We start from the raw sequence: 14,758 nt of genomic DNA, 5'->3' as shown, positions 1-14,758 counted from the left end.
CCCTGCATCATCATGTCAGCAATTAGAGGGAATAGGAGGTCCAGACGCCCCCACACACAGACAGTGAGTCAGAGGCACAGCCCAGGAGAACTGTGCTGTGCACTGAGGCCACCCGCTCCTGCGGGTCCCGCAGCGCTGCCCTGGGGGGCGGTGGGCAACGGGTACCTGTACCTTTTATTCCAGGCTTTAAACAGCCGTGCTATTTAGATCAGCGAACACACATCGATTACCTGTCATGTGCTAGCCATGATACTTGGTAGTTTTAGACATCGCCTCGGTTTCCTCCTCTGGTAAACGTTTTACAAGTTCCCGTTTCTGGGGAAGGATGTTGCTGTGTAAGGGTTTCATGAAGTTCTGACGAAGGCAGAACAGACCCTGCTTCATGGAGCTCACTTTTTTGCGAGCAGAGGGAGAGCCCCTCGTAGGCACCCCTTGGAGTGCTTGAGTATTTTCTAAGTGCCAAACCTGACCTTGGATCACCCAGTGTGAACCTGTCACCTGAAGGTGTGTGTTGCCACCTTGGTTCGGTGTTGTTGTCTGTGCCAGAAACAAGATGTTGTTCCTCTGCCTTCCTCTTGAGAGGTCACACACACACAGCCAGGACCGTGCCTGGGTGTGTGGGGGTGTGGGGCCCTGGACGTGCTGGTGCACCCCTGTGCACTTCGGTTTCCCTCTCTACAGGGAGCAAGGACAGGTGCGGTCCAGGACGCCAGGTCCTCGGCAGCCGTGAAGGTGGAGCCTTGGGCACCACCCCCCTGCTCTGTCCTCTCCTGGGCCTCCTTCCTCAGGGGAGCCCAGGGGCAGTAGCTGCCTCCTAGGTGAGTTGGGATGCCTGGGCACATGGCAGGGTCTGTCCTCCTCCCCTTTCCTTGGGCTTGGCTTTCCCAGAAAGCAGCAGGGCCTCGCTTCCCACCTGGGGGAGACTTATGAGAATTCAGACGCCGTGTGGCCGCAGTAAACTAGAAATGACCCAGACAACAGGTCTGTCTCCATGTCTTTCCCTCCCGCCATAAAGATAGTTCACTCTCCTCCTCTAAGATGGATGAGCTCTGCCCTGTGCCCTCTTCTCTGTCAGCTCCAGTCCTGGGTACAGCTGTGCTACTTGGACCAGCGAACACGTATCGATTACCTGTCATGTGCTCGCCATGATGCTTGGTATTTGGAGAACTGTGTTAGTTTTAGGCAAGCATTCAGCTGTGATGGGGACCTCACAAATAGTGACCAACACACACAGAAAGCATTGTTGGCTTTTAAAAAATAGCTCGCCCACGTCGCTGAAGAGTCCAGAGGGAGGAGCAGTGGGAGCTGCAGCCGCCCCTCAGCATGGTGTGGGCACGGGCCCTTTTGACCCCACTCGCTCGCTGCAGGCTGTGGTCTTGTCCTTGTCCCTGAAGGGCTGCTGAGCTTTGAGGTGTCTAGCTTACTTCTGGGGAGGAGGCATAGGGGTGAGGGAGGCTGAAGGACACAAGCTCTCTTTCAGAGCAGGTCCCAGGAGCCATGTCTCCTGGCTAGAGCTTTGCCACGTAGACTGCTTTCTGCTGTGAGGAGCCAGTGCAGTGAGTAGAGCTTTCAAACAGGTGGCATGTGAGCCTATGGTGCTGCCACAGCTGCGAAGGGTAAGGTGGAACCTTTACCCCTGGGGGAGAGACTCCTGGGGTCCAGTTCTCCGTGCTCCAAGGTGCAGCACCTGGCGTGGTGCCTGGGGGCTGAAGGGCTCCTCTCTTTACACAACCTTTGTTGAGTGGCGCTGTGTGCCATGAGCTCAGGGGATCTTCCTTTGGTGTGGGCTGCTCCAGTCCTCCTGTGCGTCCAGTCGTCTTCCAAGGCCTGTGGTATGCCATAGGCATGACTGAGTTGCAATACATGTCCCCAGGACGAAGGAGGACCTGAGACCCAGACTCACTTTAGAATGAGTTGAGCTCAGCCATGCAGAACAGGGCTGGGTGATCCTCTCTACCCAGGGGCCTTTGGTAAATCACACTTCTGCACGTCTGCACCTCGTGGTACCTACTCAGAGAGGAGGAGAGGTGGTCACTCCTCATGGGCTCTGGAAAATTCTGAACTCTCTCTTGTCTTTAAACACAGTACCCGGCAGTGCCACTTGCTTTTGGACGTCTTCAACTCCACGGAGCACGAGCTGACCATCGGTGCCAGGAACAACGAGGAGCTCACCCTGCATGCCGGCGAGTGCCAGCGGTGAGTGTTCTGCGTGCTGCCAGGAGCATGGCTGGGCCCAGGGATGGCCCTGAAGTGGCAGTGTGGCAGTAGCAGCGGGCTCTCCACACCAAGAAGCTGTGTCTCTGGGCCCAGGCTGGGGGTTAGGGCTGTGCATCTAGAGAAGGGATAATATTTTTAGGTTTTAATTGCAAAATATTTCAAACATACAGAAAAATAAGAAATATAAGTAAAAGCGTTTTGCTATATTTACTCCAGATTTCTCCCTCCCCACCCCCTTCTGTCTTATTTTAAGGAAAGAAAATGTTTGCAAAAATACCTGGCATGTTAACATTATTAGTCAGCAGGGAAATGCAAATCTAGAGCACAGTCAGATCCACCGCGAGTCCTCAGCACGGTTAGAATGGTGTTGGCGAGGACGTGAAGCAACTGGAAGGCTGTAAGAAGTGCAGCTGCTGGAAGAATTGGCTGCAGCTCTTATAAAACCAACCCTGACCCTTGCCCAGATTCTCCAGCCCTAGTTAGTTACTCAAGAAAAATCAAACATATGGTCACCAAAAGAGCATTACAAGAGTGTTTCTAAACCAAAAACTAGAAAGAGCGCTGGTGCCCTTACAGAAAGAAAAGTAATTGGTGACATTTTCCTAAGAATGGGGTAGTACCCCAACACAAACAGAGGAGTTATTCCTCTGCTCATTGAGGGTGAGCCTCAGGGGCATCCAGAGTAGTGAAGGAGCCTGGAGCCAGCAGGGCCAGGCTGCGGCGGGAAAGGCTGGGCGTGCGCAGCCTCCAGAGGCTGGGATGGCTCTGACCTAAAGGGCAGAAGGTGGTTTCCTGGGTGATGGTCTGGTGGGTGGCTCCGTAGGGTTGGCGTCTCTCAGCATTTGCTCCCCTGACATCTGTGTGTTTCCCTGTATGCAATTCACATCAAAGAAGGACTGTCAACAGACACTGTGCCTCAGTGTTTGCTGATCCACACGCTGAAGGGGCTGGGCCTGGTGTGTTTCTGCAATGGTGTTTGAAGTGCAGAACTCATTTATTTGATACCGGTTGGAGAGGAGAGTGGAGGGACAGATACGCATGGAAGCAGGTCTGGCCCAGTGGGTGTGCAAGGCGTTCACTGTGAGATCCTTCAGCTTTATATTGGGAATAATTTAAATAAGAAAATATTGGAAAAATAAGCAAAAGAAAAACAGCTGAACCCCTTCCTATCCACGTGGTGCCATCTTCCTTTCCCCGGGGGCAGCTCTGCCGAGGAGGTGATGTGGGTCGGCCTCATGCTCTGCCACTCTCATTGTATATATACATATCCAGAGCCAAGTCGTATTTTGAGTGTTTTTTTTTTTAAATGGCCTAAGTGGTTCCTTATCATATATGTCCTTTTGAAAATCAAAATAAGCACTACTCTTTGGAGTGACAGATCCGGTTCTTTCATTTGACTGCTGTTAATGTTTCACTGTGTAAATGTGGCACCTGGCTCGTCTCTATGCTGACGCCCTCAGATGAGCCTTCCGGGTTATTGGTATTAATGTGACTGTTAATGACACAGCAGTGTAAAGCAAGGGCCTGCAGCCCTGTGGGAGACGATCGGAAGCTGGAGACCAGTGGCTGGGGGCATTTATGAGCCTCCTTTGAGAGGAGCAGAGCGCCTCCCAGCACACTCCCAGTGTCACCTGGCTCTCCCTACCCCCAGCTGGACTTTCTGTGCAGTGTGTGCCTGCTCGGGCTCCTGTGCTCTGCTGGCAAATGTGCCGGAGGCTCCCAGGAGGAGGACAGAGCCTTCTGAGGTAGTGGTGCCAGCTGCTGCCCTGCTCCTTAGCTGTGAGGGGAACCCTCTGTCCCTGTCCTCTTTGTCTAGTGACCTTGCGGTAGCTCAAGATCCCGGAGACCATAAATCTGGTCTTCTTATGACACCAATATAAAACACTTTAAGAAGTATGCGTTGCCAAGCGTGTGCTGCGGTGTAGCTTACTCATTCTTGGCAGTGAGGAAGGCTGAATAATATTAGCAACCCCAGTCGCAAATAATTGCGATTTGGTTTTGTGCTTCAGGCTGCTGCTTTATTAAGCGTTTTGCTGAACTTCTCATTTCCAAAAGCTCGCAACTCACATGTTGTTTTAGTCATTCATAAAATATTCATTCAGTAAATATTGATGGTTAGAGAGCTTGCTATAGGGTGAGCCCCGCGTCAGGCTGCAGGGGCACCAAGGTCAATGAATGAGGACCCATCTCAGCCAGGGCAGCACAGTGTGGGCACTGCAGGGTCTAGCCCAGGCGGGTGCCCCCTGCTCCTTGCTGTCCCTGTGGGGTGAGGAGTGGTGGGCAGATGAGAGGCTGACATTAGGTCTGCCTGGAATGTCATCTTGGGCACTGTCCTCAGGGTCCCCACTACTGGGGGTGCCCACTAACCCCCAAGGACTCTGTTGTGAACCCCTGCTGGAGATACCCCAAGGCCTAGGCCCAGGAAGTCAGTTCTCTTCTGTGGTCAGGTGCATGCTCAGTCTGCACAGACGGTTCGTGTCCTTTGGTTCTCGGGGCCAGTTTGGGGGGAGGTGGCGAGGCAGTGGTAGCAGCTGCCGCAGTGGGATGCACCTTACACACCTAGGCATCAGTCAGCTCCACTCACGCAGGGTTGGGCCCCTCTCTTCCCAGGCCTGGTCCCAGTCTCTCCTGGCACTCCCCTTCTCCATCGGGGACCTTTGTGTGGCCTTTGCTAAGTTGTGCTCAACATTGAAAATCCCACCTTCCGCCAGCAGAAGAAAGGGTGAGGGGAAGTGTTAGCTTTTCATTGCTACAACAAAACACTGGAGGTAACTAACTTATAAAGAGAAAAAGCATATTCATACTACCTGGCAGGTGACAGTGGTGGGAGTGCACATTGGGAGCAAGAAGTGATCATGTCTTGAACAAGGAGCAGAGAGAGAGAATGAGTGGGGTTCTCTGTGGGAACTCTAAAGAGGCCACCAAGTCTGCCTTCCAGGGCGAGTCCTCACTGTGCTAAGCCCTCCCCTTCTTCGCCTCCCAGAGGTTCCGCAGCACTTCCTTGTAGCTCTGCTCTGGGTTGAAGTCTGGGACACAGTGGGCCCTGGGGGACAGTCAGATGATTTCCAAAGCAGAGGGGAAGCAATCGAAGCTTTGGCTTTCAGGGAACTCGTCCATCTTTCAACTCATCAGCTGCACATTTGCTGGGGCCAGGCCTCCTGCAATGCAGGGAGGCTGGCGGGGGGGGGGGGGGGGGGGCTGCCCTGCCCTTCGGGACTTGGATCTGCTGTGCAAAAGCAGATGTGCATTCCTCACCCAGCGCTTGGGACAGGGCCTTGTGGCTCCCCGGGCAGGAGTCTGCTCACCTGCAGGACGTCCTAGGCCCCTCAGGCTGCCACAGCAAACAACGTGCCACGGGCAAGGGCTGTGGGCAACAGGGTATGTCTCTGGAGGTGAGGGTCTGCCCTGGAGGCTGTGGCAGGTTCTTTGTCTGGCGAGGGCTGCTTCTGAGTCTGCTGTGTTTTCTCTGCAGTGTCGACAGTAGAAGGGGTGAGGGAGTTTTCAGGGCCTCTTTCTCAAAAGCACTCATCCTAAGCCCCTCTCACAGCTCCCCGCAGCATCACATCATGGATTAGGAGTTCAGCGTGTGAATTTGGGGACACAGACATTCAGGCCATGGTATTCCATGCCCGGCTCTCTCAAGGCCATATCTTCTTTTTTTGCCAAATCAATTCATTGCATTCCCGTAGCTCAGATCTTTCTGACATCAACCCAAAAGTCTTTAGTCCCAAGCCTCACTACCTGTCTGCATCAATGTGGGCAAGACTCAGGGTTCCATTGATCACAAGGCAGATGCTCTCCAGCTAAGGGTCTGGTTCCGGGCTTCTGAAATACAGTGGTGGGATAGGCATGGGATAAATGTTCCCATTCCTACAGGGAAGAGTAAGAGAAAGATCCTCATCCCAAGCAAGTCCAGAACCCAGCTGAGCAGCCAAGGCTGGAGAATAGCCTTTCTTGGCTTGATGCTCGCCTTCCAGATCCACCAGAATGGGCCCCCATTTCAGACCTATGAAGGTGGGGGCCTCCTTCCAACCCAGCACCCTGCAGCTCCACAAGGCAGAGATTCAGCCCCTAAAGTGCCTGTGTTCTTCTGAGCAGGAGCCATCTTGTCACACTGGTGGCTCCATGGTCCCTGCCCCAGTATGGCTTTCTGATCTGCGCCAGGCTCCTGCACTTTGGGCCTGTGAGGTGAGGGCCATCCTTGATGACTTCTGAAGTACCCTTGGGTCATTCGTCATTTGGGACAGGGAGTCCTGGGCTTCTGTTGAGGTGATTGAGTGACCCACCTGAGTCACCTGGTCACGTCCTCTGTGTTCTTCTTTTCACTGTGGATAGGCTGAATGACAGATTTTTTTATGTTCTGCTTTTCTTTTGGTTACAGTCTGCCTTTGTATCATTCTCTCATCTTGCTCTAAGAGGTCCAGGGAAGCCAAGCCGCACCTCCAACCCTGTGCGGACGTTCTCCTCTGCCGAATTTCCAGCTGGCCGCTCACAGGCTCAGCCTCCCAGGGAGCACTGACACGTGTGGTCTGGCCAGGCCAGGGCCAGGTGCGTTTCTGCTTCTGTGCTGCAGCATCATCTGCACCACCGTCTGAGGTCTCCTCAGAGTGGCCATCACCAGCCAGCTCCCGGGGGCATCAGCTAGATGTCCTCTTCCACTGGCAGGCTCTCCAGCCCTCCCTGCTCTTTCCGGACACCTGCAGGACACCAGCTGCACAGCTCTTCACAAGAGTCGCGTGTCCACATCACGACATCACGACCCTTGGCAGAGTCGCCTTTGACAGGTGTTCATGGCCGTGTAGGCCTGTTCTCAGGTGCACTTGCAGCCCTCCCAGGGTCTGCCTGGTCCCCAGCCCACAGTTGCTCCACGGTGTACGTCTTTGTGGCAGCAATCCCCACTTTTAGTACCAGGTTTTTGTCTTGCCCCCTGGGGCTACTGAGATCAAACCACTGCTTGTGAGAAGCTTGTTCCTCACACCCTGGAGGCAGCATTGAGGCCCAGCTGACTCTGCCTCGCCCTCACCCACCTCCTGCTGTGCAGAGAGGCTTATCACTCTCCTCAGGTGAGGCTGAGGGAGGGGCCTTTCTTGGTTCCTGAGAGCACTCATCTTGTTCATGGGGCCACACTCGGGACCCAGTCACCTCCCAATGGCTCCCCCTCCTAATCCGTCCCCGTGGGGTAGAGTGCATGTGCAGGGAGTGGTGGAAGAGCTGTCCAGAGACTGAGGGTTTGGGTTTTACAGATTAGGAACACCCCCTCACCACTGCATTTCCTAGAGAAATCTTTCTGATTGAAAGCACAGCATGTCAGCAGAGGGTGTAGAAGGTGCTTCTCCACATTCCAGCTCTTCTCTGTGGGCCCTTGGGAGTCGGAGCGCGTCTCACAGCTGTGAGTCTCGGGGACCTGCTCAGCGTCCGTCTGTGACTCAGGACAGTGGGTGAGCTTCACTTTTGATGAGAGGGTTAGTGCTGCTTGTTCTGTGTGAGTACGTTTTCTGGGCTCCCCACCGTCAGTCGTGACGTGGATAGAAATGTCCTGCCAGGCCCGCGGCTGTGGGAGCCTTCCTCTCCTGCCCAGGCCTGTGCTGTTGAGGTCTCTTGCTCGGCTTCTTCACCCTCACCGCTGATCTTTGAGGCATGGACTGTGAGCCTGTTTTCCCTGTGAGAGAGGAGTCAAGGCTGCCGTGGCCACACAGCTGGCTGGAGCTGGACTGTGGCTGCAGGGCACCAGCTGCACAGCTCTTCATGAGAGTCGTCTTCTGTGGCTTGGCTGTGTCCCCAGAGCTGGGCATCCCTTCTCACCTAGCTTCAGAAAAGCACCCGAGACGGTGGAAGGCTTTTCTGAGTCAGAATGACACTGGCCCCAAACAGACCAGAATTAAGATATGATAATTGTTGTTTGCTTAATTATCAAACCATTAAAATTAAATTTCACAATAACCCTCACTAATGCATAAATCTATTTTTAATTTATGGTGACAGATGTTGTCTCATTACATGCTTCAAGAGACTGCGTTTGTTTTGTCCTCCTGTGCTGCGGAAGACTGCGTTCTTTTGCAGGAAACCTGGCACTGAAGTGTCGGCACATGGAAGGGTTTGGGGCCTGGAGGATCTGGATGGACCCACCCTGTTGTCTACTTTGTCAGTGTACCCAGATGGACCACAGAGCAGCTTTGGTGCAGGACAACCCAGGAGGGGACAGCCCACAGCTCGGGGGCCCTGAGATTTCTTGAGGTTGTCAAGGCTGTGCTTTCTGTGTAGCTCCGCCTCCCAGGGACTGTGCCAAGCCGCACATTCCTATTCCTGCCCGTCCAAGCACAGAACAGCACAGAACGCACATACCTGGCTCTTCCCCCAGCTGTCTGTAACACTGTTTCTCATTTGGTTCCTTCAGACACTCCAAGGAACACTGTGGATCATCAAAGTGAGACCTAATCTGTGGAGGGAGACTAGTTTTATCACTAATTGTGTCAGTTATATTTGTGTGGCTGCGACCAAAATACCCGAGAAGAACAACTTAGAAGAGGAAATTTATTTTGGCCCATGGCTTCAGAGGTTCAGTTTGTAGCCAGCTGACTATTGCTCTGGGTTCAGGGTGAGGCAGAACGTCGTGGAGAAAGGTGTCGAGGAGCACGGCTCTGCTCACAGCCACCAGGAAGCAACAGAGCTAGGGCCAAAATACAAGGCCTAAGCGCAGACCCCCAGTGACCTTCCGCCTCCGCCACAGCACACCTGCCTAGGGTCACCACTTCCTCAGTCCATTCAAATTATTAGTCCATCAGATGGATTAATCTATTAAATGAATTATCCACTGACTACATTACACTCTTCTAGCCAATTCTTCTGCTCCAAATGCATTAACACATGAGCTAGTTGTTTAGGGGGCATTTCATATGCAAACCATATCACTAGTTGTTATTTAATGTTACCTATAATGCTTTAGCACTTCTCCACCTCTCAGCCTGGGTGTTCCCTTCTGCAGTCTTTCTGAGTTACAGATAATTAAAAAAAAATTTTCTGTGTACCTAGTTGTTCAATCTGAAAGGAAAGTAGGAGATTCTTTCAGAGACTTGGCTTCAGAAAAGGCACCTATGTGTTCTTGCACCATTGGTTGAGGCTCAGGTTTGCTTAGCCCACCCTGCAAGGGCTGGTAGAACTGGGGGTTCTAGTGCCCTGTCCAGAGCAGCTTGTGAAGTGTTTCTAATGGAAACCCAGATGGCTCTTGAGGCAAGGGAAGCCTCCTAATGATCAATAGGCAGAGAGCAGAAATGCCAGAGTTCAGCCCGAGAAGCAGCTGGAATTGAGATTCAGTAACTTGGAAGATGCAGTGGTTTGATGACTCAGATGACAGGAGAAATTCTTTGCTTTTTGTGAGTACGGAAAAATATGACAGCTTGATTGGGTTTGCATATGCCTTGATGCTTTTGGTTCCTTAAAAATCCTAGCTGGGAGCTTTTCCTTCTGGGTATTTCTCTCTGTTATTCTTGATGACTTCCCCTATGGGACGATGTCTGAGTGTTCCCTTAGTGTGGGGCAGACAGGAGGGCCCTTGTTGATGTGTGGCTCGCCCTGTCTGTAGACCCTCAGCTGCTCACTGCCATGGCGGAGGCCCGTGAGCAGGCTTGAAGCCCAGGAGTCCTTCCCAGCCTGGCTCTACTTGAGCTTCTTCAGTGTCTGGGGTACGTCACCTAGCCTGTTGAGGTCCCAAGGGCTTTTGCATAAAATAGGAATAACAGTTCATGTCCGACAAGTGTTCTAAATAGTAAAATTAATCCTTGCCACACACCTACCACCATGCCTGTGCACCATGCATGATCAGAGCAGGCCAGGGCCTGGGTGAAGGGTGTGCAATCGAGCGTGTGGGTTTCCTTTCTATGGAGATGACCGTCCCAATAGATGGGTAGACATACAAGCAGTATGAAAAGGCATGGGCACAGACCACCCCCAAACAGCCCACAACACTTCAATAACTGACTGCACAGAGACCAGAGTAGAGGAGATATCAGAGAAAGAATTTAGAAAATTCATGGTTAAAATGTTCAGTGAGCTAAAAAGAAGACATAAGGAGTAAAATTAGAAAATACAGTAACTTAAAGACATAGAAATTCTGAAGAAGAAACAGAAGTCCTGGAAATGAAAGGCTCAGTAAATTAAATTAAAATTTCAATGAAACCAACAGAGCACTCTGAAGATAGATTTTCAGGCCTTGAAGTATAATCTTGAAAATAAAGTTGACAATAAAGGAAATATGTTAAGAGAATATGACCATAATATTCAAGAAATCTGGGATACCATCAAGAGACAAAAATTAATCATTGAGGTAGACGAAAGCTCCAAAATACAAACAAAATAAATGCACAATCTTTTTGATGAAATAATTAATAGAAAACTTCCTAAATCTTAGAAATGAAATGGAAATCCAAATACAAGATGAATAAAGAAAAAAAGAGGGAAAAAACGTACATAATGAACTCCAATAGGCAAGATCAAATGAGATCCCCTCCAAAACGTTATAGTGAAAACAAATGCCTAGTATACAGAATAGGATAGAATTTTCAAAGCCACAAGAGGAAAGCAGCAGGTCACATTTAGAGGTAAACCAAAGTGGTTTTCAACTTTTTTTTTCAGCCTAGTCCCTAAAAGCCAGGAGAGCCTGGAATATTATATATATCAAGCCCTGAGAGAAAGTGGGGACGAACCAAGGTTACTATACCAGCAGTATTTGCCTTCAGAATGGAAGATGAAACAAAAACCTTCCATGATAAGCAGAAACTAAGAGCAATAAGACAAGAGAAGGGAATTAAATAGATAAAAATAGGAAGAAAAAAAAGTCAGAGGCTGGGGTTGTAGCTCAGTGGTAGAGCACTTGCCTAGCAGGTATGAGGCACTGGGTTCAATTGTTAGCACCACATAAAATAACTAAATAAAGTATACAATTCAGTGTTCTTTAAACAAAAAGTCAAATTATCTTGCTTGCTGATGGCAGGATCTTATATTTAGATCTTATATTTAGAAGACTCAGGTCATGACTTCTAGAACTGATACACTGAGTTAACAAAATAGCAGGATAGAAGATCAAAATACATAAATCAGTCACTTTGCTGTATTCCAATAGTGAATCTGCTGAGAAAGCAATGAGGAAAACTATACCATTTACAATAACCTCAAAATAAAATAAAACCAAATAAAACTTGGGAATTAATATAATGAAGAAGGTGTAAGACCTCCCTTATGAAAACTATATAGCCCTGAAGGAAGAAATCAAAGAAGACCTTGGAAGATGGAAAGTCCTCCCAGGTTTATGGAAAGTCAGAATTAATATTGTCAAAATGACCCTACTACCAGAATCATTATATATATTAAATTCAATCCCCATCAAAACACCAATGGCATTCTTCACAGAACTAGAAAACTCATTTGGAAGTCCTAAAATTCATTTGGAAGAATATGAGACCCAGAATAGCCAAAGCAGTCCTGAGCGAAAAAAAGAGCAATGCTGGAGGTATCACAGTAGCTGATCTCAAATTATACTACAGAGGTATAGTAATAAAGGAATAGTGTTGACACTAAGACAGGTCTGAAGACCAACACAACAGCATAGAAGACACAGAGACAAAAACACGTAGATACAGTTATCTTATACTTGACGAAATGCCAAAAACATATGTTGGAGAAAATGTAGCCTTTTAAACAAATGGTGCTTGGAAAATAGGGTGTCCTTATGTGGAAAAATGAAACGATCTCTCTCTGTCACTCTGAAAAAAGTCAACCCAGAGTGGACCTCAGACATAGGATTGAGACCAGAAATTCTGCAACTGCTAGAAGAAAATGTTGACTCGACTCTCCAATGTATTGGCACAGGCACCGACTTACTTAACAAGATTGCAAGAAACAAAACCAAGAATCAATAATTGGGATGGCATTGAATTAGAAAGCTTCTGCACAGCAAAGGAAATGATAAGAGTGTGAAGAGAGAGCCTGTGGAAAGGGAGAAAATCTTTACCACCTGTTCCTCAGATAGTGGATTAATATCCAGAATATATAAAGAACTCAAAAACCTTGATAGCAGGGGAAAAAACCCTAATTCACAAGTGAGCAAAAAAACTAAATGGACTCTTCTCAAAAGTGGAACTACAAAAGGACCATCAGTATCTAACAAAGTGTCCAACATCTCTAGCAATCAGGGAAACGCCGTCAGAACTACAGTAAGATTTTACCTCATTCCAGACAGATGGGCAATGATCAAGAATACAAATAATAGTAAATATTGACTATGTCGAAGGGGAAAAGGTACATGTATACGTTGTTGATGGGAATGCAAATTAGTGCAACCACTCTGTATAGCTGTATGGAGATTCCTCAAAAAAAAACTGGGAATGCAGCCACCATATGACCCATCTATGCCATTCCTTAGTATATGTTTGATTTCGCTATTTTACTTCTGTGGCCAAAAGTCCCAACAAGAACAATTTTAGAGAAGGAAAAGTATATTTGGGGGCTCATGTTTCAGAGGTCTCAGTCTACAGATAGCAACTCTTTTCCTCTGGGCCAGAGGTGAGGCAAAACATCAGGTGGAAAGGTATGGTGGAGGGAAGCAGCTGGTACCCTCACTCCAGAAAGGAGAGAGAGGGTGGGGTAATGACTGTTCCACTCTAGGAGGACAAAATATTTACCTCAAAGGCACACCCCCGGGATTTATCTCCTCCAGCCACACCTACCTGTCTGCAATCACCACCCAGGGGACTAATGCATTGCTTAGGCTAAGGCTCTAAAAACCAATCTTCTCACCTCTAAACTTTCTTGCATTGTCTCACACATGAGCTTCTGGGGGACACCTCATATCTAAACCATAATATTACATATCTAAAAGATCTAAAATCAACATACTATTGGGATGCAGCCACATCATGGTTTATAGTAGCACAATTCACAGTTGCTAAGCTATGGAACCAGTCCGGGTGCCCATCAACAGATAATTGGGTAAAGAAAATGTGGTATATGTATACATGCACCACTACTCAGCCATAAAGAATGAAATTATGACATTTGCTAGGAAATGGATGAAACTGGGGATCATCATGCCAAGTGAATAAAGCCAGACCTAGAATCAAAGTTCTGAGATGCAGAAGTTAGACCAAAAGAGGGGAGGGACTTCTACTACGAAAACAGAAGAGAGATCAGTGGAGTAGAGGGAGGAGATTGAAGGGGGGAGGGCAGATGGGGAAAGGGAAGAATGGTGCAATGGATCTCACCTAATTTTCCTGGGTGTGTGTGTGTGTGTGTGTGTGTGTGTGTGTGTGTGTGTATATGAATCTCACCTTCATGCATATTCATAAGGTACTGACTGTTTAAAAACTACAAATAAATAGAAGAAAGATCAATAGGGTGGAGGGGCAGGAATAGGGCAAGTATTAGAATTGAATCAGAGCAGATTATGTAGCACGTTGGATACTTATGTGAAAATGAACCCCAAATCATGTATAACAGAAGTGAACTCAAAAAAGGAGGGATGCCCTCCCTGCTCTCGCCAGCCTGCAGATCCTGTGAGCTGGGTGCATCCTGGGCACTGGGAGACTCAAATCTCCCCTGCGACAGACACACTGCCAAGAGCAGGACTCCCAGTGCCAGACTGAGATTGGTGAGATCAGCGTCTGTGTCTGGCTTCTCTGTGACTGTCCCACCGCTTGGTCCTCCTGGCACTGGCTGGTTGGTGTTCAGGAAAGGTTTGGTCAGAGAGCCAGTGAGTTGGCGTCCTGTGCTGCAGGGCCCGGCGCCTCAGGCTCTTACTCTGGTCCTGCCTGGTCGTCAAGCAAGGCCCGACTTGATCAGAAGGTCTCTCAGGGGAGCGTGGCAGTGTTTAACTCTGTTCACCCTGAAGAGTGGGCAGCCATGGCTCCAGTCTTATATTTTCTTGGGTGTTTCCATTCTGGTTAGGGCTTATCAGTGACTCCCAAGGCCAGCGTGTCCTTGGCCACGGTCCTGCAGTGGGCCTGAGGACCTCACTTGCCCTTCCCCTCCTAGGGATGGGAGTCCGGGGGCTGAGCCGCATTCCTGGATATCTCAGGTGAAGCCCTCCTGACTCTGGCTCCTCAGCCGTCTCTGCCATCTGTTAGGAAAGGCACTCACCTGATCTCCTGGGAAAGGGGAGTCCCCAGATACGGCTGAGGTGGCTGTCCCAGTTCTGCTGGTGCTGGGCTGGGACCTTACCTCCTGTTTTGTTGTGGAGATGAGGTGCCCCCAAAATCTCCTGTTAATGCAGGAACATTCAGAGGTGACGTGATGGCATTATGAGAGCTATAACCTCATCAGCATAATGCGAGGTGGGAACTGTGGGCAGGTGGGTCACTGGGATGTGCCCTGGAAGGGTGCATAGCCCCCACTCCATACTTCCTGTTGCCATGCCCTGAGCAGCGTTCCCTGCCATTCCCTTCCCGGGGTGTGCTGCCTCACCTGGGCCCAGAGCAGGGAGTCGGCCGTCTAGGCACTGAACCTGCGAAACAGTGAGCCCCACCTGAACCTCCCCCCTCTGAGTCGTCCTTGT

The 14,758-nt window shown here is 49.6% G+C and overlaps 1 protein-coding gene across 2 annotated transcripts in view; it reads left to right on the top strand.

Moving 5' to 3' along the window:
• The window catches only part of TRAPPC9 (trafficking protein particle complex subunit 9), a gene marked incomplete at its 3' end in the record, with an annotated part of 533,166 nt that overhangs the window by 343,555 nt on the left and 174,853 nt on the right, over positions 1 to 14,758 (top strand). For both annotated transcript variants that reach the window (XM_081266489.1, XM_081266488.1), the window contains one exon: positions 2,086 to 2,196. In XM_081266489.1, coding sequence (XP_081122615.1) covers positions 2,086 to 2,196 — 111 coding nt within the window. The remainder of the gene's footprint in view (positions 1 to 2,085; positions 2,197 to 14,758) is intronic.

This window comes from Spermophilus citellus, assembly GCF_964194105.1.
Source record: "Spermophilus citellus genome assembly, chromosome: 14".
Taxonomy (NCBI): Eukaryota; Metazoa; Chordata; class Mammalia; order Rodentia; family Sciuridae; genus Spermophilus; species Spermophilus citellus.
The sequence above is the reverse complement of the archived record's forward strand: the minus strand, read 5'-3'. Positions and strand labels throughout refer to the sequence as shown.